The sequence below is a fragment of the Aphanomyces astaci genome, assembly GCF_000520075.1.
Source record: "Aphanomyces astaci strain APO3 unplaced genomic scaffold supercont1.110, whole genome shotgun sequence".
Lineage (NCBI taxonomy): Eukaryota > Oomycota > Saprolegniomycetes > Saprolegniales > Verrucalvaceae > Aphanomyces > Aphanomyces astaci.
Window position 1 is genome coordinate 101,760 of NW_009798373.1, and position 20,666 is coordinate 122,425.

The 20,666-nt window shown below is 50.0% G+C and overlaps 12 protein-coding genes across 15 annotated transcripts in view; 4 read left to right on the top strand and 8 right to left on the bottom strand.

Annotated features, from left to right (window-relative positions):
- Positions 1-31: 31 nt before the first annotated feature.
- Positions 32-3,588, bottom strand: H257_17569 (hypothetical protein). 3 transcript variants are annotated; one of them, XM_009846406.1, is made up of 8 exons: positions 3,462-3,588; positions 3,368-3,400; positions 2,953-3,307; positions 2,745-2,879; positions 2,565-2,667; positions 1,038-1,909; positions 303-575; positions 32-235 (listed from the first exon to the last, which is right to left on the bottom strand). In XM_009846406.1, the coding sequence occupies exons 1-8, from the start codon at positions 3,545-3,547 to the stop codon at positions 113-115; spliced, it is 1,980 nt and encodes a 659-aa protein (XP_009844708.1). In that variant the 5' UTR covers positions 3,548-3,588; the 3' UTR covers positions 32-112. The 3 variants fall into 3 exon arrangements, with proteins under 3 accessions (XP_009844708.1, XP_009844709.1, XP_009844710.1); XM_009846407.1 differs by having other exon boundaries at positions 303-1,909; XM_009846408.1 differs by lacking the exons at positions 2,953-3,307; positions 3,368-3,400; positions 3,462-3,588 and having other exon boundaries at positions 2,745-2,903.
- A 133-nt stretch (positions 3,589-3,721) lies between these two features.
- Positions 3,722-4,278, bottom strand: H257_17570 (hypothetical protein). Its single transcript, XM_009846409.1, has one exon. It carries the CDS (start codon positions 4,216-4,218, stop codon positions 3,850-3,852), a length of 369 nt encoding a protein of 122 aa, XP_009844711.1. The 5' UTR covers positions 4,219-4,278; the 3' UTR covers positions 3,722-3,849.
- A 42-nt stretch (positions 4,279-4,320) lies between these two features.
- On the bottom strand, positions 4,321-5,389 carry H257_17571 (hypothetical protein). The gene has a single exon (XM_009846410.1). It carries the CDS (start codon positions 5,345-5,347, stop codon positions 4,412-4,414), a length of 936 nt encoding a protein of 311 aa, XP_009844712.1. The 5' UTR covers positions 5,348-5,389; the 3' UTR covers positions 4,321-4,411.
- A 644-nt stretch (positions 5,390-6,033) lies between these two features.
- On the bottom strand, positions 6,034-6,912 carry H257_17572 (hypothetical protein). Its single transcript, XM_009846411.1, has 4 exons — positions 6,875-6,912; positions 6,726-6,816; positions 6,577-6,659; positions 6,034-6,509 (listed from the first exon to the last, which is right to left on the bottom strand). The coding sequence occupies exons 1-4, from the start codon at positions 6,891-6,893 to the stop codon at positions 6,100-6,102; spliced, it is 603 nt and encodes a 200-aa protein (XP_009844713.1). The 5' UTR covers positions 6,894-6,912; the 3' UTR covers positions 6,034-6,099.
- A 600-nt stretch (positions 6,913-7,512) lies between these two features.
- On the top strand, positions 7,513-11,929 carry H257_17573 (hypothetical protein; the record flags this gene model as incomplete). The annotated part of the gene is made up of 12 exons (XM_009846412.1): positions 7,513-8,365; positions 9,281-9,607; positions 9,699-9,834; positions 10,131-10,318; positions 10,386-10,500; positions 10,585-10,714; positions 10,806-10,961; positions 11,019-11,118; positions 11,201-11,269; positions 11,342-11,460; positions 11,559-11,657; positions 11,703-11,929. 12 exons carry the CDS (start codon positions 7,513-7,515, stop codon positions 11,865-11,867), a joined length of 2,457 nt encoding a protein of 818 aa, XP_009844714.1. The 3' UTR covers positions 11,868-11,929.
- Positions 11,665-12,657, bottom strand: H257_17574 (hypothetical protein). Its single transcript, XM_009846413.1, has 2 exons — positions 12,092-12,657; positions 11,665-12,026 (listed from the first exon to the last, which is right to left on the bottom strand). Exons 1-2 carry the CDS (start codon positions 12,632-12,634, stop codon positions 11,898-11,900), a joined length of 672 nt encoding a protein of 223 aa, XP_009844715.1. The 5' UTR covers positions 12,635-12,657; the 3' UTR covers positions 11,665-11,897.
- Positions 12,658-13,197: 540 nt separating this feature from the next.
- On the top strand, positions 13,198-15,174 carry H257_17575 (hypothetical protein). Its single transcript, XM_009846414.1, has 4 exons — positions 13,198-13,464; positions 13,515-13,728; positions 13,788-14,094; positions 14,160-15,174. Exons 1-4 carry the CDS (start codon positions 13,306-13,308, stop codon positions 15,007-15,009), a joined length of 1,530 nt encoding a protein of 509 aa, XP_009844716.1. The 5' UTR covers positions 13,198-13,305; the 3' UTR covers positions 15,010-15,174.
- Positions 15,175-15,327: 153 nt separating this feature from the next.
- On the top strand, positions 15,328-16,498 carry H257_17576. 2 transcript variants are annotated; one of them, XM_009846415.1, is made up of 4 exons: positions 15,328-15,883; positions 15,941-15,997; positions 16,068-16,143; positions 16,202-16,498. In XM_009846415.1, exons 1-4 carry the CDS (start codon positions 15,342-15,344, stop codon positions 16,406-16,408), a joined length of 882 nt encoding a protein of 293 aa, XP_009844717.1. In that variant the 5' UTR covers positions 15,328-15,341; the 3' UTR covers positions 16,409-16,498. The 2 variants fall into 2 exon arrangements, with proteins under 2 accessions (XP_009844717.1, XP_009844718.1); XM_009846416.1 differs by having other exon boundaries at positions 15,328-16,143.
- A 775-nt stretch (positions 16,499-17,273) lies between these two features.
- Positions 17,274-18,233, bottom strand: H257_17577 (hypothetical protein; the record flags this gene model as incomplete). Its single annotated transcript, XM_009846417.1, has 1 exon — positions 17,274-18,233. One exon carries the CDS (start codon positions 18,231-18,233, stop codon positions 17,274-17,276), a length of 960 nt encoding a protein of 319 aa, XP_009844719.1.
- Positions 18,234-19,108: 875 nt separating this feature from the next.
- Positions 19,109-19,574, top strand: H257_17578 (hypothetical protein; the record flags this gene model as incomplete). The annotated part of the gene is made up of 2 exons (XM_009846418.1): positions 19,109-19,135; positions 19,275-19,574. 2 exons carry the CDS (start codon positions 19,109-19,111, stop codon positions 19,572-19,574), a joined length of 327 nt encoding a protein of 108 aa, XP_009844720.1.
- A 94-nt stretch (positions 19,575-19,668) lies between these two features.
- Positions 19,669-19,902, bottom strand: H257_17579 (hypothetical protein; the record flags this gene model as incomplete). The annotated part of the gene is made up of 1 exon (XM_009846419.1): positions 19,669-19,902. One exon carries the CDS (start codon positions 19,900-19,902, stop codon positions 19,669-19,671), a length of 234 nt encoding a protein of 77 aa, XP_009844721.1.
- A 152-nt stretch (positions 19,903-20,054) lies between these two features.
- The window catches only part of H257_17580 (hypothetical protein), a gene marked incomplete at both ends in the record, with an annotated part of 1,744 nt that continues 1,132 nt past the window's right edge, over positions 20,055-20,666 (bottom strand). Inside the window, one exon of the mRNA XM_009846420.1 lies at positions 20,055-20,600. Coding sequence (XP_009844722.1) covers positions 20,055-20,600 — 546 coding nt within the window. The remainder of the gene's footprint in view (positions 20,601-20,666) is intronic.

Below are 20,666 nucleotides of genomic sequence, written 5' to 3' on the forward strand. Positions count from 1 at the left end.
TTTATTAATATTAGTATTACAATGATTGTATCAATAAAATACGATATCTATAAAATATTACTTTAAAAAATACTATAGTTGCTACTACTCTGCTACACTAGTAGTACTGGAACTACTCGGCGGCCGCCCTGGCATACGTGTCAATGGAGCTGGATTCCACATGCCAGTCGGCTGGAAACATGAGCTTTTCCATGGGGGTCTTGGCCACGTGTTGGTCGGTCGGCGGCTTGCAGACCTACAAAAAATAAAAAAGTATATTATTAAAAATACTACATATAAAAAACAAAAAAACAAATCTATACCTCCAACACGACGTGGATTTCCAGTAAATTCGGGTCATCGGGGTGTGTTCGAAAGTGTCTGGTGAGACGTTTTCTAAACTTGGACGAGGCCTCGGCCGGCCAATAATAATACTGCAGTGTCACCGTGTTGTCCTGGAAATTGCGCTTGGCTAAATACCCAATCAGTTGAGTGCACGAACTGCTCAACCCGTACGGCGACTGGGCTAACAACCGGTGCTTGCCACAGAGCTTATGGATCAAGTGCGCCGTCCCCACACTTCCAGGCCACAAGATCTACCCATATCAACAGATTTGTGGGGTTGAAACTGGAATGTACAATAATAGAGCAAAAAAATCAGTGAAAGAGTCCATCCGATTGCACCAGAGTCAACGTCGAATTAGTGTGTGACTTCAATTAGTATGAGTACCATCCCACACGACTCGATCGATAGATAATTTGGCCAAAAACAACATAAAAGTCCACCTTTTGGGCCAAAGGTCAATATTACAACAACAGTCCATAGAATCCTACTATTATAACCAGGGTAGTCGCCAATAATTAGGCGTTTATTTACCTCGGAAAGTCCCACACTTATAATTATCATGAAAAGTCTCCAAACGGAAAGACCCAAACACCATATCTTGAGCATACAAAAGCGTGGGGAAGAGCATACATATATATATATATATAAATTCTTCATCACATGCATATATATATATTCAAAGTCGATAGAGATTGGTGAAAACACAACGTACCAGCATTTCATCGCCTCGGTCGTCGATACTCCACGTACGCGATGCCACGTCAGTGAGCAACCGATACAGCCACGACGGATGGTGCTGGGGCTGGGTCCTGCACTGCAGGGACAGCCGTGCCCACTTGCCACTCAATGGGGAAAAATCCCCTTGAACGTTGCGGGACGTGGGGCTCCACTGGGGCACGTGGAGCGCCGACATGACGGCCGAGGCAAATTCCCTGCCCATGTAGAGCGAATCGAGGAAGGTCGTGGGGGGGGTTTCCGGGACGTACTCGTGCTCGGGTAGCAGGCTTTTGTGTTTGTGGCCAATCACAGTTGAGAATGCGACGTGGAGTTGCTTGGCCATGGCGGCAACCGTGTCGCACGTGGTGGGAAACTGACCGCCCAATGCCACCAATGCTTGCTCAAACATACCCAGCATGTCACTGTACGCTTTGAGCGGGTCGTGCGGGTGCGTGAGAATATGGTCGCGCAACTTGCTAAGGAACCCGGCTTCCAGCGCGCTTTCGACGCCCGCCACGAGCACACTCAGCAACGATTCCATCATGGATCCGTGGGGGATGCGCGGCGGCGACGGCGGCGGTTTGGCCAGCAGCGGCTGCACGCTAAACAGGTGATGCATGGTTAGGGAGAAGTACTGCCGCTGTGTGGACCCCAGCCGCTCAAAGTCGGCGATTCGACTCAGGATCTGGATGATGAAGAACACATCGTTGGATCGGGCTTGCAGCGTGTCGTCGGGTTGAAGGCGGCGGTTGGTGACGTTCACGACGGGAATGATCGGCGGAAGCGATGGAGTCGGCGGCAATGTGGCGGTGATGTTGGCAGCGGCAGCGGCGGCAGCTTCGTTTGGGTTCAACAAGCAGATCAAGTCTATGAACCCACCAGCGATTTCATATACGAAATAAAGGACGATGATGCATTGAAAGTCCAGCAGCCAATCCGTGCAATATGGATATATATGTACATTTGCATCACGTCACAACGAGGACAAGCACAGTATTATATATATATAGTGTTTATTCTAAACTGGAGCGACATGGAGAATATGAACGACCAAATATAATGTACACAGAGAAGAATCATCGGCAGATGGATTTTTAGCCAATCAAATTGCAGGAAATAACCATCATCAACATGGAATTAATGTGTGACTTGAATTAGTGTGATTCCAAGCACCACAGGACAGCTTTTGTCACACAAAATCAGTACGAAGAATCGATCGATAGAGTTGGCGAGTCAGCACAAAAGTCAACCAAATTTTAGGTCAACGGACAATACTACTAGTATTACTAGAACGAGCAATCACGAGTAGAATTGGGACAAACTCGTCCAAACAAACAAAAAATTGCCCCGCATCGTCGACGATACCGGCCATTTGAAGCACCAAGTTATATTTTTGTATCAGATGACGAAAATATATACTAGTAATAGAAAAATAGAAAAAAATATATATTTATCTTCCATAATAGTCGTATCCAAAAAATTGGATATGCGACACAAACAAAAAATATATTTTTGAACCGACCTCGCTTGGCCAAACTCGTCGACTTGACGCGTTTGGATTGGATTTGAGCGTCGGAATGTCCCGACGACGACTCGGCGGCTTTGTCGCTCAAGTACCCTCCATGCTATATGACGTCATATGCATCATCAACCCTCCACATGCAAACCACAAAATGGAAGTGGAGCATGACATTATGCCTACCACGTCCGCGATCGTTCGCTTGGCGAGGCGCGTCTTCTTGCGCATGACGCGGCTGGACGTGATGTGGAACGGATCGGATTCAATGGCGTCGATGCACTCGAGCTTGGTGTCGGCCTCGACCTTGAAGAAGTACACCTGCATACGACAGAACATGAGCGAGAGAGAACGCGAAGATGATATGATCGAGACGGAGGAAGAGGCGGCGTACGTTGAGGCAGTGCGTGTACTTTTGCCCCACGCGGGACGAACACCACCCGTAATGCCAGCATTGCCGGTCCCCGTTGATGACAAACTGCCGCGACGAGCCCACGCGCTGCCCAGGAAAGACCGACCCAAACAGGTTGTCCTTGGACTTGACGTGGGTCTCAAAGTCCAGCAGGTTGTACGTGTGCCCGACTTGGAACTGGACAGGACACTCGTCTTTGTCAGGAGTGCTCCCGGGGTCGCCATGACAGCTAAAGTAGCTCAGCACGGCGGAACAGTCCGGGAGGTCCGTCTCGACACCCAGGCCGGTCCCGCAAAACGTCTTCTTCTTGTGTCCTTTACAGCAATGCGGAAAGCATCTACCCATTGCCATCCACATTAGGTCTATGTCATGCTTCAATCACACGGGCACAACGTACCGCAAGCTCTTGAGTCCCCCCGACTTGTTGGTTCTGTTGCGTCATTGTCATGTGAACTTCATGCGCAAGGACGTATCGTCATGAAGATCCTTACCGGATGTAGTCGGATGCAAACAGCTCCTCTTGGCAGCACTTGTGGGGCTTGAGGAAGCGGCTCTGCTCGCTGCGCGTGAGCGGCATGGGGCTCTCGACTGAACTTGTTCCGATGTGGTTGAAAAAAGTGTTTTTGTTCCGATGTGGCCGTCCAAAGCCCCGAATATCCGGATACCAAACTTGAATCGACCAATCCCAGGGGGTTCCAAGACCATCCGGATACTTAGCTCCAACGGACCAATCACAGTGCGTTGCGGCCATGGACAACTGACGTAATGCTGGGTATGAGTATCCAACGGCTTGAAGGTCCGCATCATTGCTGCCGTCGTCGTCGCACCCCTGCTGTCTCCGCGAAGACGAGCTCCGTCGTATTCTAGCCATGCCACTAGCTACCCATCGGACAAGATCTCTCTGAACATCGTCCTGCCACTTCGACTGGCTCGACACCGACTGTATATCCCGTACGAACCCACTAGGCAACGTTTGGCTCCAATCGAGGTGTACCTATCGTGTATGTGGACATGACTGTCGTGAGAGACTATGTGGTTGCTGGCATGGTCTGAACCATGCTTGGGGCAACAACAAGTTGATGGGTGCTGCAAATCATGCTGCCCCGCTTCTGGTCGTTTCCTTACCCAACTCACTCCTCGGGCATCGTGCTGATCCGCCACACCCAACGACGTACCAGTACGTAGCAGACACTTCAGATGATTTGGGAAGGGATGGTTCATCTGGCTCCGTTGTTTAGTCACGTACATTAAGTAGGTGGTGTGATGCTACAGTACTAGTACATCCTACTTCAGTATGTACTATTAATAGTAATATACTAGTATTATAATATATATCTCCCACGAACAATATTCCAATCCATTTCTTTCTTTCTTCCCAATACAGTACTGTTTTATCATATGTAACGGAAATATGCAATACTACATTACTACTACAAGGGAATTACACTTTGGACAACTTGACCAGCGTCGACAAGAGCTTGGCTTGGTCGGCCGTGCGGTGAATGTACACGATCTTGTCGCCACTGAACGAGTAGTTGGACACGCCTTCAATCGTGAGCGTCTTGCCCACTACCTTCCCGAACAAGTCCTGGAACTCCTTGCCCGAGCACGACCCTGTAGCCTTGATCGTGCCTGTGAACAGCCAGTACACTCGGAAATGCTGGGACCGCGGGCCACCGCTGTCGATTTTCGTGTGGTTCAGTTGAAAGTTCTCAAACAGCGCGTCCGTGCACAGAAAGTCCAGCACGATCGCGTCCTTGCCGCGTAAATGCACCGAGTTCTGCGGCCCAGACACAATCGAGTCTTCCCGGAAGTACTTGGTCGAGTCCTCGATGTTGCGCGAGTTGTACATGGCGTGCACGTCTTCGATCACGCGCACGCGCTCGCTCTGCAGCGCTTCGTACTCGACGTCCGACAACATCTTCTTCGTCGTGCCAAGACTTCCCTCCATGCGACTCTCGAGCATGCGGATCTCGTTGATGAGGCGGTTGCGGTGGCCTTCCAGCCGTCCCTTTTCGTTCTCGAGGTGCTGGATCTTGTCCAACTTGCGTTGGCGCGACTTGCGTGCGGCGATGCGATTCCTCTCGCGACGCACCACCGAGTCAGGTTGCTCCCCTCCTTCGTCCGAGTTGTCTGAGCCGCTCTGAACCGACGTGGGCGTGTCGTAATGTGTCGACGACGGCTGCGACGACTGGTGTTGATGCTGCCGATGGTGTTGCGTGGGGGGGCTGCGAAGCGACGAATGGCCTGCGTCCATGAATGAAGTCTGCGGCAGATCGCGAGCCTGCACTCGGGATAGATGGGACGAGCACAAGCCGTACGACTGCGCTAGGTTGGGACACCCCGGCGTGGAGCATTGCGAGTCGTCAGCGTTCATTGTTTCTTTGCGCTTTTGTTGCCAATTCGATCAATACACCGGATAAATCTTCCAAGAACCGGATACCTGACTCAAGTATCCGGATATCTGGCGAGAAGCACTGTCTTATCCGGACTTTGTATCCTCATCTTCGCGATGAAATCATGAATGTCCACGATGGATAGCTGTCATACGGCAGTCCATGTGTAGTTGAGACATAGAACATCATGCTACAGCAGTGTTATGTGTCTTCGTGTTCAACCAACGTGCATGTGTGTCAGACTGCATCGGTTGAAGTCCGACACACACATGCACACTGCTAAACACCTGCAGTTTCGGCCTGGCTTGCAGCGAAAGGACGTTGCCATAGCCGCGATCTCCATGACTGCGCCGTTCTTGACCAACTGTGGGTATCATCATCATCATAGGTCAAACAGGGTACTTATGTCCTTCGAGGACATGAGTCATCATCACGACGACCGATCTCTCCCTTCGACACGCAACACGATCATTGGATGATCCACTCCAATAAGTGTGCGTTGGGACCTGCTAGTTGACATTTGAGCATCGAAGCAGTACCTTCCGACGTCGAGTAGTCTACGGACAATATCCACAGGGATACGCCCTCCTCCCCGCATCCTGCTAAGACCAAGGACATGCCTTCCAGTACCATGTACTGCGAAGATGCACATGTTGAGAGGCGACAATCGACGAAGAAGCATATATCATTGTTAATGCAAAAGGATGAAAGCTGCGATGGATATGCCGACGCTCTACATGAGGATGCAGCACGAGTTGGTCTTCTTCGCTTGCTTGTAAAATACTTTGGACTGGCTGCTCAGGTCCTGCGACTTTTGCACGAGGTCATCCAGCTTTTCCCCTCGCTCCAGCACGCTGTCGATGGTCTTGGAGAGCACGGCGGTGGTTTCGTCCAGCTCCTTTTGGATCGCCGAGATCTTGTCGGCCTTCGACGGGTCCTGGTAGTCTTCCAGCGCCTTGACCAGCGGCGCCCAGTCGGGGTTGGCTGCGCTCGGACTCGTGCGCCACTCGCCGTTGGTTTCCTTGTTAAATTCTTCTAGGAACTTGTTCATCAAGGCAAACGCTACGCGCGGTGGGTACTCTTGATCGCACACGACGATCCCCGCGAGTCCATCTTGGCGCACGTACACGTGGCAATTGTATTCTAGACAAATATCGTGAGAAGGGAGGGCGAGGATACCCACTGACGGACACGTAGATATGGTTGGTACCTTCGTGTTGGATGGATTGCCGCTGTCCCTTGGGCGTTCGCTTGATGAATGTGCGGCTGAAGAAGTTGATCATGTCACGAACCCTACGTAGGGACACATTCCCATCAGCATCATATCCACGCAGCATGTGACCCGAGCATGTAACGTACGTGGATCGCTTGAAGTAGCCGAACGAGTTCAAGTCAAAGGCGCTCGCGAGGATCGGAGGTTCGGCATCCCCTTGGTCCGCACGAAGGAACTCTACGGGAGAGGTCTGCTTAGACGCATGTTTCACATGGAGGGAAGGAGGAAGACGCACGGATAGCGACAATCTTCATGGTGCGAGAGCCGCGGAGGAAAATATTTAATAGCAAAAGCCAGTCGAAATCCACCATATTTTTATTCGCCATACAATTCCCCAGTAAAAACGCCGGGGGACCAGAATGTGTGTAATTCCGCGCTCGCTCAACGTCATGCCACCATCTTGCGTGGATCTTTTTCATTCAACGACGCAATCGTTGGCGGCTTGGCCATATTAAGACCTTCTCGAGGCAGCCTTAGCACTTGGAACGAGAGGAACTAACGTTAGCTATGTGGACATGGTTATATTGCTGCCACCAGCTCATGCTCACCCACTCGCCACGCGGCAACTAAACGGTGACTGATAGTAACGTTAGTTGGTTCTATCGCAGCTGGGGAGTACAGTAATCTAATGTTACTCTGGTAGTAAATGAATGCTCAACGTTATGTCTACCTATTAACGTTAGCAGTAACAGTATGTACTCGTAGACGACAAAGCAAAACGGAAACGACAATGCAATTTGATATTTCCTGTTTGAGTGAAATAGACCATATTTTTCTTTCTTTTGTATATTAATAGTTCGAACACCCGGATAATCGAGGTGGTTATCCGGTTCTGCTGCGCCAATCATTGCGTCAAGATCGATCGATCCAGCGATGGTCGCCGCGATTACGCAGGCAGTGGAACAGCACACGTTCGACCAGTTCACAGGACGATGCAGGCTTCCAGCGGCGTTCATGCAAGAGCATGGTCTGTTCAACGGATCTGCCGTGGCCGTGTATGTCAATGGCGACTGCTACCTCTGCAAGGCCCATGCCAGTCGGCAACGGAACGCATTCGCCATCGACACATCCATCGCGATCGAGGCGACGCATGTAGTTCTCGCAGCGCTACCTAAGATATGCCTTGAGCACACCCATGAAGACGAGGTCTTCATTTCCGTGTTGCCGTCCCCGCTGAAGTCTGCGGCGTCGATTTCCCTCGAGCCTGTCACTTCTGACAAGTCGTCCAACGACGATACGAATACGGTGCTGCAAGACCCCATTAGCCTTCGCATCCTCCAAGATGCATGTCGTCGCCTCATTCTCCACGAATCTTGTGTGATCCAGCTACCCCATCCAACCAACAACACCAGCATGTCCTTCCGAGTGCATCGGACACTTCCTATCGGCGTCGTTCGAGTCATTCGCGCCACGCGGGTGGTTCTATTTCGAGCGGCAGAAGCCGAACCCCATGACGACAACAACGCCATCCTTCCTGTGGACGTCCAGCTACGAAAGCCAGCGTTTGACGAGTCTCATCAAGATGAAGACGCGGCAACCACCCACGTCGGAGGCCTCCATGTCGAGCTCAAGAAACTCGAGGAGTTGATTTACATGGCGGTGGAGTTCCCATCTCTTCAACACGACATCGGCATCCAACTGCCCAAGGGGGTACTGCTATCCGGTCCGCCTGGTGTCGGCAAGACCCTCCTCGTCCGCACCGCCATCCGTCGATGCCACGCCAGCGGTATGCCGCCACTCTAGACTTCTATATTGTCCTTTTACCCAAATTTTGTGGACCATTTTGAATTTATCGATTGATTCGTTGGACTGAATGTTGTACTATGTAATAACGTGTTTGGTATCACACTAATTAAAGTCACATACTAATTTGACGTTGAGGAGGGTTGTTTCCTGTAATCGGATTGGCTAAATCCTCCAGTTGAGAATAAACACAACAATCATATCTTTCTATTGTGTGTTCGACTCACCCATCCCAACAATCACTGGACCTGCGAAATAAATGCTACGTTACATATTGTGCAGTCGAGTGAAATTTCATTGTGTTGTGGTGTGGTTTCTCGTTGGAATTTAAATCGATTTGATTGGCTACTTCAGATGAACTCAAAATTACTAGCCAATCAAAACACCTTCTCAATGAAATTTAACCAATCAGATCGATTGTGGATCGAATGGGTCGGCGCGATCCGACCCTCCCCAAATTTGTACTATCAAATCGACAATATATATTATCGACGTTCGAAATTGTGAATATTCCTTCCAGCCACCACTCGTATGGCAACCTGTATTTCTTTTTTAGCCAATCATACTGCACCTTTGCTCGATGCGTGGTGAAATTTCCAACAATCCCCCCCTATGAACCCGTTTGAGTGAAACACATCATAGCCTTCCAACATCACGAACAATACTATCTCGTGATATTGTGAATTCGCTATAACCTTCCCAAATCAATATTGAATCCCGCTGGAGTTTGATTGGTTGAATATACTTGTCCATTCTGTACGAGCCAATCAAATCCACTCTTGAATTCGCCACTAGCGTCGATCTTTGTGATTCGAGTCGGCGGCGAGATATTCGATTCGAAGACGGGGTCTGGAAATTTGCACCGAATCCACAATATATATATGTTGTTTTTCCGTAGGAGCCTGTCACTTGATGCTGCGAGTGATCAACGGCGCGGAGATTCTGTCGGGCGGCGGCATCGGTGACGCTGAGCGGGCACTGCGCGATCTATTTGACCAGGGCCGGGCGTTCACGCGGCAGTCGAATCGCCATGTGTTTTGCTTGTTTCTGGACGAGCTGGATGCGCTGTGTCCGCGGCGCGAGGCCAGCGGACGGTCGCACAGTCGCATTGTGGCGCAGCTACTGACGCTCATGGACGGCGTGGACGCATCTACAAACAGTCGCATGCTGGTCTTTGGGGCTACGAACCTTCCTCATTCCATAGACCCGGCTCTCCGACGACCTGGTACGTCTGCAATATTTATATATATATATGTATATTGAGGCTTTGAATGGGATTTGTTGGTAGATCTTTATATGTGGTACGTACTTACTAGGTCGGTTCGATCGTGAAGTGGTCGTTCATGCCCCACATGCCCAAGATCGCGCCGAGATTTTTAAAGTTCACTTGAAACGAGTGCCGTTGGAACCGCCGTTGGCTGTGGCCACGCTGTCCAATGACCTGGCCGACTTGTACGTGTGAATATTACATGTCACTTGTGTCCTGAAGTATTTGATAGGATTAGGAGCTCGAATATATTTTTGCAGATGCGTATATATATATATATATATATATATATATTCCATGTTGTTTTATTTGATAGTGTCCTCCTCTAAATCTTGGTAGATACGTATATAAATATAGATGTACAACCTAGTATAGAGCATGTTCATTTATTTAATAGCGACCTTTATGTATTGGCGGATGCGTATATAATATATATATTATTATTTTACATGGCTTATATATGACATGTTGTTTTTTGCAGATGTGTGGGGTTTGTGGGTGCGGACATTGCGGCGTTGTGCCGTCAAGCATGTATGATTGCCCTCACTCGAGTTGGAAATGAACGTCATCAGACGCCGCAAATGTTAAAGTTTTTGAGAAATCAGCAACTCTCGGCCATGTACTGGAACAACTCGTCCTCGTCCGATATGGATGCTTTGATGGCCAAGGGTAATATATAATATATATATATATATATATCCAATGAATCTTCAAATTTTAAAAATATCTTTCCAAGCATTGGACGAGCTATCACTGACCACTTCCAAGCCACCGACAGTGTCGTTTGCCGATTTTACCCACGCGTTGGAGTTTGTTCAAGCGTCTGCGTTGCGCGGTGCCCACACATTCAGGTAGTATTTTCTCGTGTTTTTTAGTGGGGAAATTATATTTTAATATATTTGGAAGTATTAACTGGGATTTTTCACAATAAGTAGCAAAACCTCCCAGTCCAAAGTCACGACGTGGAGTGACATTGGCGGTCTCGACAGTGTCAAGACATCGCTGCAACAGGCCGTGGAATGGCCACTAAAGTTTCCCGAAACGTTTCAGCGACTGGCGTTAAAGGTAGGTATACCATAAATATTTTTTCTATTTTATATCTAATTGGAAAGATGCCTGAGCGAATAATATATATATATATCCACCCATGTTTTAGCCTCCACGGGGCATCTTGCTGTATGGCCCGCCAGGATGCAGCAAGAGTACCATCGTCCGAGCGTGCGCATTTGCATCTCACGCGACGTTCCTATCGTTAAGTGCTGCGGAAGTGTTTTCTCCCTACTTTGGAGATGCTGAAGCTGCTATTCGTCAAGTAATAATATCAAATATATTATATTTGTATATATATATTTACTTGTACGTTTGCTAGATCTTTCGAGACGCAAGGGCAGCCACCCCAGCGATTGTGTTTATGGATGAAATCGACGCCATTGTGACCAAACGGAACTTTGAACAAGGCGGGTCGGGAGGTATACTTTTGATAAAAATAATTTTTCCCTCAACATATATTATATATGGTGATCCGAGAATAATATATACATATCCAACCAGGCTCGGGAATGGAATTGCGAGTTCTATCGACGTTACTCAATGAAATGGACGGCGTTGAAGCGGCAGATGGTACGGACAATTGCACTAAGCTCATAATATTTTATATATTTGTTAGGAATTAAAATATACTGTAATTGGTAGGCTTGCTTGTCATTGGGGCCACCAACAGACCAGATATGATTGATGCTGCCTTGTTAAGACCAGGCAGATTTGATCGAGTGGTGTACGTTCCGCTGCCAGATCAAGACGATCGGTTCAAGGTAATTTCTTCTATCTCTTCTGGATATACTACGATGTATATATTATATATATATAAATAAATATTGTTAAAAACTTATATGTATTCATGCTCGTCTAGATATTACAAATCCACACAAAACATGCATCGTTGTCGACAAACGTGGATTTGAAGTGGGTGGCAGCTCAAACGCCTATGTTTAGCGGTGCCGAATTGGAGGTAAAGTTAGTTGCTTAGGTAGTTAACTGAGTATATATTGCCTAGAACGTGTGCCGGGAGGCGGCGTTGCTGGCGTTGCGCGAGAATATTCACATGGAAGCGATCGACGGGCGCCATTTTCAACAGGCGTTGCTTCTAACATCGCCAGTGTCTTCGGAAGAATCCCTCGAGACTTTTCAACGCTTTCACGACAAGCAAGGAGCGCTTTGATTAACTAAATAGCCACTTACTAAAGTCAAACTATCCACTAAAACTAGTTAACGAATTGCAGCCATGCCATTCGTGTGGGGTCACGCCAGCTGCATTCCAGTACGCAGTGCCGTAATTGATGAGGATTTGCGTCCCTGAAACGACATTGCATTGCGTTCTCTACATACAAATAACCCATGGTATCGGTTAGTAGACAGGATTATTTATAGATTGCAGAAACATACACAGATCATGCGCAAGAGGCCATTGCACAAGGCAGATGCAAACGCAGAGTTGGGACGGGTGTAGCTGTGGTTGATGCATCGCATGATGTTTCCGTATTCGCTGGCGGAGATGCACAGGTTGCCGTGTTCGTAAGTGGACGGGTAGGCCAATCCGTAGCTGTCGAACGACCCGCCGCGATCGGCTTTGAGCACGCCGGTGTACTCGCCGAGGAACGTGCCTGCCGGTAGGTCTTGCGTAGCGAAGAGCCCCATTTGAGTTCCGATGCCAGGGATGTCTATCGGTCGCATCTCGATGTGAGGATGCACGAGTCCGGCGTCCACCGCCGCCCGCTCACTGCCGCACAAGGTCGGAAAACCATCAGTAAACCCCCAGTACGAATAGTTGCGAAGGTCTTGCGAGCTCTCAAAGAGGAGGTGCCGAGTGTAAAAGCACTTCATGACTGCGCTGGCATCGTCGCACGAGATGGTGGTTCCGCAGTACCCGACACTTCCATCCGCATCGTCGTCGGGGTCGCCTTGGTCCAAGCAGTGAATCATCATCATAGCAAGGGTGGCAGGGAGTCCCAACCTTTATTGCATTATGTAGGATGTTTATTTCACAAATTTAACGCATATGTAACGTTGTTCGAATGGTGATAAATTGGTATTCTCTAAAGCATTAATTTGTTTGAGTTGTATTTGACTTACTTTGTTTCGGTTTTGAATCCATGGCTTTGATTGTAACATCAAAGCCTGACTGGAGCTCCGAAGGCTGGCTTCGAGTGACTACTATTAGTAGTATAGCTTCACAAGATATGATACCGAGTGTGGCTAGCTGTTGGTTACCGGTATGCTTACACCCTGACATATACGACTCCATTAAAACAGTCAGGTCAATGAATCACGCCTCCAATTCAACGCTAACGTTATGTTCGCTCGGCAGGACAGAGTTACAATTACAGGTAGGTCGCCATCTCACAAACAACCAATAGATAGAATGAAATCAACAAACTACCGGTAGTTAACGTTAACAGTTAAATGAATCGCCCCATGTCACAATGCCTATGGAGCATCCAGTGCAGGTCGGCTTCGGACGCATCCTATGTTGAGCTTAACAGTGAAGTGTGTCGGTTATAAATAGGCACCATCGAGCGGTTACGAAATCTGTAACGGTTTTTGACTTGTGTCTATTCTTGCGGTCGTGGTTTCCTCATCTTCGCACACATCAAGAGACGATGGCATCGACGTCCGTGCTGCAGCACTTTGAGACGTATCAGAAGGCGCGGGTGAGCTTTGTGCAGGCGGTGGCTGAGGCTGCCACGCGGCCGCAGAACATTGAAGTCATGCAGAACGCCGGCGTGATGCAGCTCCTCCGTCCGTTGCTCCTCGACAACGTTCGTCATCCTTCCCCTTCCTTTTTCATCTTCCTAATGTTTACATCTAGGTTCCCAGCATCCAGCAATCGGCGGCGCTAGCCCTTGGACGCCTTGCCAACTACAGCGACGACCTCGCCGAGGCGATCGTGGGCAACGAGATTTTGCCTCAACTGGTGTACTCGTTGTCAGAACAGAACCGATTCTACAAGAAAGCGGCGGCGTTTGTTCTTCGCGCCGTGGCCAAACACTCCCCCGAACTCGCGCAAGCCGTGGTGGACTCAGGTAACCCCGACAACTGACTGGACCAAACACGCAACAAACCACGTTCGTTCAATGCGTAGGCGCGCTGGAAGCGTTGGTGCCATGCTTGGAAGAGTTCGACCCGACGGTGAAAGAGGCGGCGGCGTGGGCCATCGGCTACATTGCGCAGCACACGAGCGAACTGGCGCAGAGCGTCGTGGACGCAGGCGCAGTGCCGCTTCTGGTGCTGTGCATCCAGGAGCCCGAGATCACACTCAAGCGGGTGGCCGCGTCAGCGCTCAGCGACATTGCCAAGCACTCGCCCGAATTGGCGCAAGCCGTGTTGGACCCTGGCGCGGTCGCGTACTTGGCTCCTCTTGTCCAGCACCCCGACGCCAAACTCAAACGGTACTACTCCTTCAAACATGTCTTGATTTTTGTTAAATTTTCGTGTTTTTTTCGAATTTTTGTAGCCAAGTGTGCAGTTGTTTGGCGCAAATCGCTAAACACTCCGTCGACTTGGCCGAGGTGGTGGTGGAAGCCGAGATCTTCCCCAACATCCTGCATAACCTCAACGACATCGACCACACCGTCCGCAAGAATGCTGCCACGTGCATCCGTGAAATCGCCAAGCACACCCCCGAGCTCGCCAAGTTGATTGTGAACGCAGGCGGCGCGTCCACGCTCGTCGACTACGTCGCCGAAGCCAGCGGCAACAACAAGCTCCCGGGCATCATGGCGATCGGTTACATTTCTGCGTTTTCAGAGACGCTCGCGCTGGCGATCATCACTACCAAGGGCATCGCGCCGGTGAAGAATGCGTTGGTGGCCGAGCCTGAAGACCACATCAAGGCCGCCAGTGCGTGGACTTTGGGCCAAATCGGGCGGCACACGCCGGACCATGCGCGCGCCATCGCAGAGGCCGACGTGCTGCGGCACTTGCTCGCGTGCATGATTCACCCCAATAGCTCGGACGACCTGAAAACGAAATCGAAGCGTGCGCTCAAGAGCATTCTGGCCAAGTGCACGCACCTCCAGGCGCTGCAGCCGCTGCTCCGTGACGCGCCCATGAAAGTGCAAAAGTACATTTTGAAGCAGTTTGCGCAGATGTTGCCCCACGACCTCGAGGCGCGGCGGTCGTTCGTCCAGAACGGCGGGCTCCAGTTCCTCCAAGAGCTCAGCGAAGCCGCGGGTGGGAAACTCACCGAGTACATCATGGAAATCAACAACTGCTACCCCCCGGAGATCGTCGAGTATTACTCGCCCAATTACTCCAAGACGTTGCTGGACAAGTTGGACGAATTCCAACCCCAAGTTCGCTAGCAACGTGCTGAGAAACGATGGCCGCAACGTCGTCTGTCGCTGGTCCTTGAACAACTACTGTAGTACAATGCATGCCAAATATACTGTATGGAATATTTCTTCCAATAACGTTACTTTTTTAAAAATACGGTAACGTTCTTTAGTAAGTATTATTGTCGAGCGGTGTTTTATTATACCAGCCAGTATCGTAGTGGACGTTCGTTTTCATATATTTTTACATGAGGTGGATTGAGAATATATATTTGGAAAATCTATGGAGTGGGGTATCCGGATAATATATCCGTACAAGCACTGCCTTGAGGGCCAACGAAAAATCAATTGCCATTCGCGTCATGTTGTCCCGAGTCCTTGCGTCGTCGCGTGTGTCTGTGGCGTCCACTTGCGTCAGGGGGTTCGCCGTGTCCGCCGCCGCCGCTCCCGTGAAGGTCCAGCGTCCGAAACACACGGGTCCGCCTACGTTGCAGTCGACGGCCGCTGAAGTCCAGTACCTCGGCACGGTGTACTCAATTGCCGCGTCATCGAACCACCTGACCAAGGCCAAGTTGGAGTTCATCGTGCGCGAAGCCAAGTCGGAAAAGGACTTGCCTCTGGCACGTGAAGCGTTGGAGCTGTATGAGCGCAACTTTCTGCTCATCCCCACGCATTGCACGGGTACCTTTGTGAGCAAGTGCATCAAGCACAACCAAGCGGACCTGGCGTTGCAGTGGTTGCGCGACAGCAAGTTCTTGTCCAAGCACATCGTCAACGGTACGTTCTCGCGCCTGATCGACCACTACAGCGCCGCCGGCGACGTCGACAAGGCCGTCGAAGTGTTCGGCATCGCCAAGAAGCACAACATCGAGATCACCGCCAAGGTGTACACGTCCCTTATCAAGTACACCCGATCATTCATCTCCATGCGTTGGTGTGTTGACTGTGTCTTGTCTTGTAGCTTGGGCAAGGCGAACGGCAAGATCGACTTGGCGGTGGACTACGCTCTCCAAGCAGGGTACGATCTCCTACTAAGTTTCCATCGACGCGACTTCCACCACCTCGCTCATCTTGGTCATGTGTTGTAGCCATGCCAAGATGATCAACTCCCATGGCGTGCTGCTTCTTCTGCGCGACCTCCCGGAGCACGACCTCCGCGACCTGGTACGCATTCTCTCATGTGTTTCTTCTTGTCTGACATGACATTGTGATGGATATGCAGATTCCAGTGGCCAAGAACGTGATCCACCTTGGAGACGTATTTTTGAACAAGGAGCTGACGTCGCTGCTGGAGCAATACGACGAGTCGGCGGCACCTGCGTCCGCCGCCGCCCCGGAAGCCGATGAAGAAGGTGACGAGGAACAAGTGGTGGCGGAGGCTGACGAGTCTGACAAGGAAGAAGACGGAGATGCCAAGAAGGACGCCTAAGTTGTCGACTCGATATTAGATAGAACCAGGGGAGGCTGTTGTTAACCGATCGATTACTCCCAATTATTTTCTGTGTTCACAATAATCAACGTAACTTACTTTATCAACTGACGTGCGTTTCATGTTTACTACTGTACTACTACGGTATGGTGCAAGTCATCTGAGGCCGTGGTCGGGGAGGAATAACCCTGAACGACTTAATTTTGATTGGTTGATTTATCCGTCATCCAGGGCGTCATTCAGGGTTGCCATTTTCAACCCCACCTCGGGTTGTGAACGACAACCCTCAACGAAATCAACCCTGGAAGCAATTAATTGTGCAATTCAATTTCCTTACATATTACAAGTAATAATATTTTTGCAAAGCATAATGTATACCCTGAACCAGAATCTTTAATAACGTTATGGCGTTCTCGGTTGATATGTTTAATATCCATATCTCCGTTCATCGCTTGAATATGAAGTTTCCGGTTCTGGGTAAATTAAACTTTATTATGGAGATCTTGGTTCATCGCTACAATATGAAGGGTCCAGTTCATGGTTAATTATACTGTTAATGGCACTCACACCGTCAGAGACCGTATTATATTTCAACTTACAGTTAACACACAAATGTTCTACTACGTAGTATTTGGCAACGAATATACCTTTGGATTTGAACGAAATCGCACAAAGTCCTGTTAGTTATGAACCGTTCACCGACACAACATAGCTAACGTAAACAATCAATTTAAGAGCTTCAATCAGTTTAACAGTTCTCGACAACAACGAACGCCTATTCTATTTCTCTATAAACTTATTGAGGTATGCAATCATAGAGAACTTTGACTCAGAATTAGATTTTCAAAACGAATACATCTATTTTCTAGTCATCCGAGTTGCTACCATCATCACTTGAATTTCCGCTCGCAGCTGACGACGACTCAGACTCCAGTGCGTCGACTTGAACGAGATGATTGTGAAGCAATTGAAGCTTCTCTTGCGCTGAACGAACACAACCCTTTATGGTGCTAGGCTTTAGATTGGCAAATGCAGCTTCTAGGCGCAGCTTAACATCGGGAAACTTTGTCATGTCTTTGTACTGCCGACCAACCTCGCCCTTGACAATTGCCCAAACTATTTCTATGAGCTGTAAATCTGAGTGATGAGGAGGGGTAAACACGATGATGTGGCCACGACTTTCGGCCATGTCCGTGATGATAGGTTTCACGTGGGCTCGGATGTACGTCGCCAACAGTCCCCAGAGCTCACTCTTGTGCTCATGCCCCCTCGTTGGGATGCCGTACGCTCGACACGCGTCGACCAAGACACCCTTGCGGCGGCCACTCGATTGGGTAGTCTTGGGCAACGACTTGTGGAACACAATCAACGCATTGGTGATCCCACCTTCATCCATCTCGTTCAGCGGCTGCCCAAACCATGGCACATAGTACTCAGTGTCAAACATGCCGTGGTAGTCCTTGGGCTGCTTCGCTGTCGAATTGCCATCCGTGAAAATGTTGATGGCCATGAACTTGATTTCCAGCGTGGGTGAGTCCAGAATGGCAGCGACGAAGCAGTAGCGACGTCCCTTGTGCTTCTCCTTTGATGGCAGGTCCATCGTGTTGGACGGGTCGTAGAGGGCTAGGTGGTGGGACTTGTAGTGGTGATGGATGTAGGACTCGTCAGTGTACACGACATGGGGGCCGTCGGGCGCGTCAACCAGGGCCTGCATCTTGCGGACGTACACGTCCCGGGCAATGGCGTTCGCCTTGGACAAGTGGTAGGTGGACGACCCCTTCCGATTCCCACGCTTGTAACCTTGGTCCCGCAGGTAGCATTTCATTTTGAATTGCCTGAGATGTGACAAAATAGGCGTTGGTTGCTGTCGAGTAATGTAAGATAAAATGTGCATGTGCCAATGAAAAGACGCGAAATTTCATTGACTGTGAGCCAATGAAACGACGCGAAATAACCTAACCGTTTAATTTATATTCAAATACGTATACGTTATTCAAGATAAAAATATGCGTCTTAAATTGATTGTTAAAATTAGATCAAACTTGCTTGGTTTTTGTTGATTTAATCATTGACAATGCACCGAAACCCAATATAATTGATACGAGGTAGTTCCCCATTAATTCAGCTACAATCTCCAAGTTTCAGAGGTCGAAAATGTTGTATGAGCGGGGAGCTTTGGAGTTCTCCCTAGCCGCCTTCCTCAGATGCGTCTTAAATTGATTGTTTACGTTACCGTATTTTACGACTCAATGTTGAGTGTGGTATTGAGTGTGTTACAGTAGCACCGTTTGGCAACCTGTAAAATTTTGATTTGCTCCATTGGTGATCCCTCCAGATATGCATACCCTTTTATATATTACTCGAGGTACACGTACGAGCAGAAGCATGTCACATTGCAATACCGGGACTCCCACATTCAGGCTCCATTTCGTCCGATTCGGTTTTACTCGATTCAAAACGCATACAAATCGCGAAAACACATACTCCCCACAACGCATTCGTATTGCCAATCAAAGTTAAAAACGTCGGAACAGAAACGGGCGATGCGCAACGGAGTACCACACTCAACATTGAGTCGTAAAATACGGTACTGTTTTGAACTCCCACGCGCAGAATGACACTCGTTTGCTGGATAACACCTAACTTATCCGGATTTCGTGACGTTTCGAGCCATTGTACAGTGCACTCAAGTGGCAGCACATGCAAGTGGGTTTGGCGGCGTGTCCGGTGAAGGATGAGTTGAGTATATGTTCCCACTCCAGTGTTAGAAGTGAATATAGTCCAAACCTCCCGTTTGAGACTATGACTTGCGCAGGACATAGATATATATATACACATAGCCTTCTTCGTTGGTAGATGGGAATAGATATTCTTGACGGCCGATGCACCGCACGGGTCGCCAACCCGTTTGATCAGGCGCCGGCATGGCGCAGACCTTTCGAATCGCTCGGACGAACCCGCTGAGTGTGGCGACGCTGCTGAAGGGGGACGCGGTCCCCTTGTGGCGCCCGACGCAACCGTGGACCCGCGCTTCAATACGTCCGTCCGGGTGACGGGGAGGGAGTGTGTCCAGTACTACGTCGGTCTCATGCTGGTCACGTCCGACGGGATTGAACTGGGCACCGTGTCGGTCAGCGACGGACTTCCCCGCTGTAGCATGTGTTGAACCTCTTAGGTTTTCGTAAACCGTCGACATTGTCGTGCGTTGGTCTCGTCGAAACTCGACGCCACATGTGATTTGTTGTTGCCCTTCTTAAATATTAATGTTCTTGCAGGGCGACGGCCAGTCGGTCTTCGATCAGCGCCACAACATTGTCATGGAACGTGTCCATGGCCTGCCGATGTTGCGGCGACATGCGCAGCCGAGGCGCCGTATCCGCCACTGACACGGTGCCCAACACGTGTCCGTCCGACGTGCGTAGCGATCCAAACGCACCTTTGAGCACCGCCGCGCCCTGGTAGATGAGCGTCACGCAGCCGTTGGCACACTCCATGTCGACACACACTTCTTCGTACAAGACGTCGTGGAGGCCGTTGGCGCCCACATCCAATCATGCTAACATTTGGAGTTGGTCTTCGAGTCGCGTCGTGATCGTCCTCGTGGCTATGGCCGACGTGGCTGCTGTCGTTACTACTTGCGCGGCTGCTAACGTGGCTGCTGCTGCTGCTGTTGCTGCGACGAGGGGGGGGGCGACGACGACTGGTTGTCGGCAATGTCGTACGGATGATCTTCTTGCAGTGTCGTCGTCGAGTGGCTGGTGGAGGTACGGTAGCGGCGGCGACGATCATACTCGTCATCGCTACCTTCGTCTTCGTCACCTTCTTCAATGTTGGCCGCCTCCATTTCCAACAGCGGCACGACGTAGCGTTGTGGTTGATGGGAATGATCCTTGGAGGCCATTGGTGTCCGAAGCGACGACGACAGTTGGGGGTGCAATGTCATGGTGCGCATCATGGCATCGGCGTCTGGATTGAAACTCAGGCGTTCGCGCAGCACAATGGGCTCAACGGTGGGTGGTGGTGGTGGCCGTTCTGTCGGAGACGGTTGCGATGGGGCGGAAGGGGGCGGTGCCACGGGGACGGCAGTCTCGGCAACGTACCCGAGGCACAGCTGCAGCTCAAACACGTTGGCCGGGCCGACTTGGACGTTTTGAAGCACGGAGCACCCCCACAGAACGGCATGGTTTAGGCACTACAGACCCCCACGGCCAGAACACATGGCAGCCAGGCATACCTGGCAAAGTGCGCATTTGGTGCA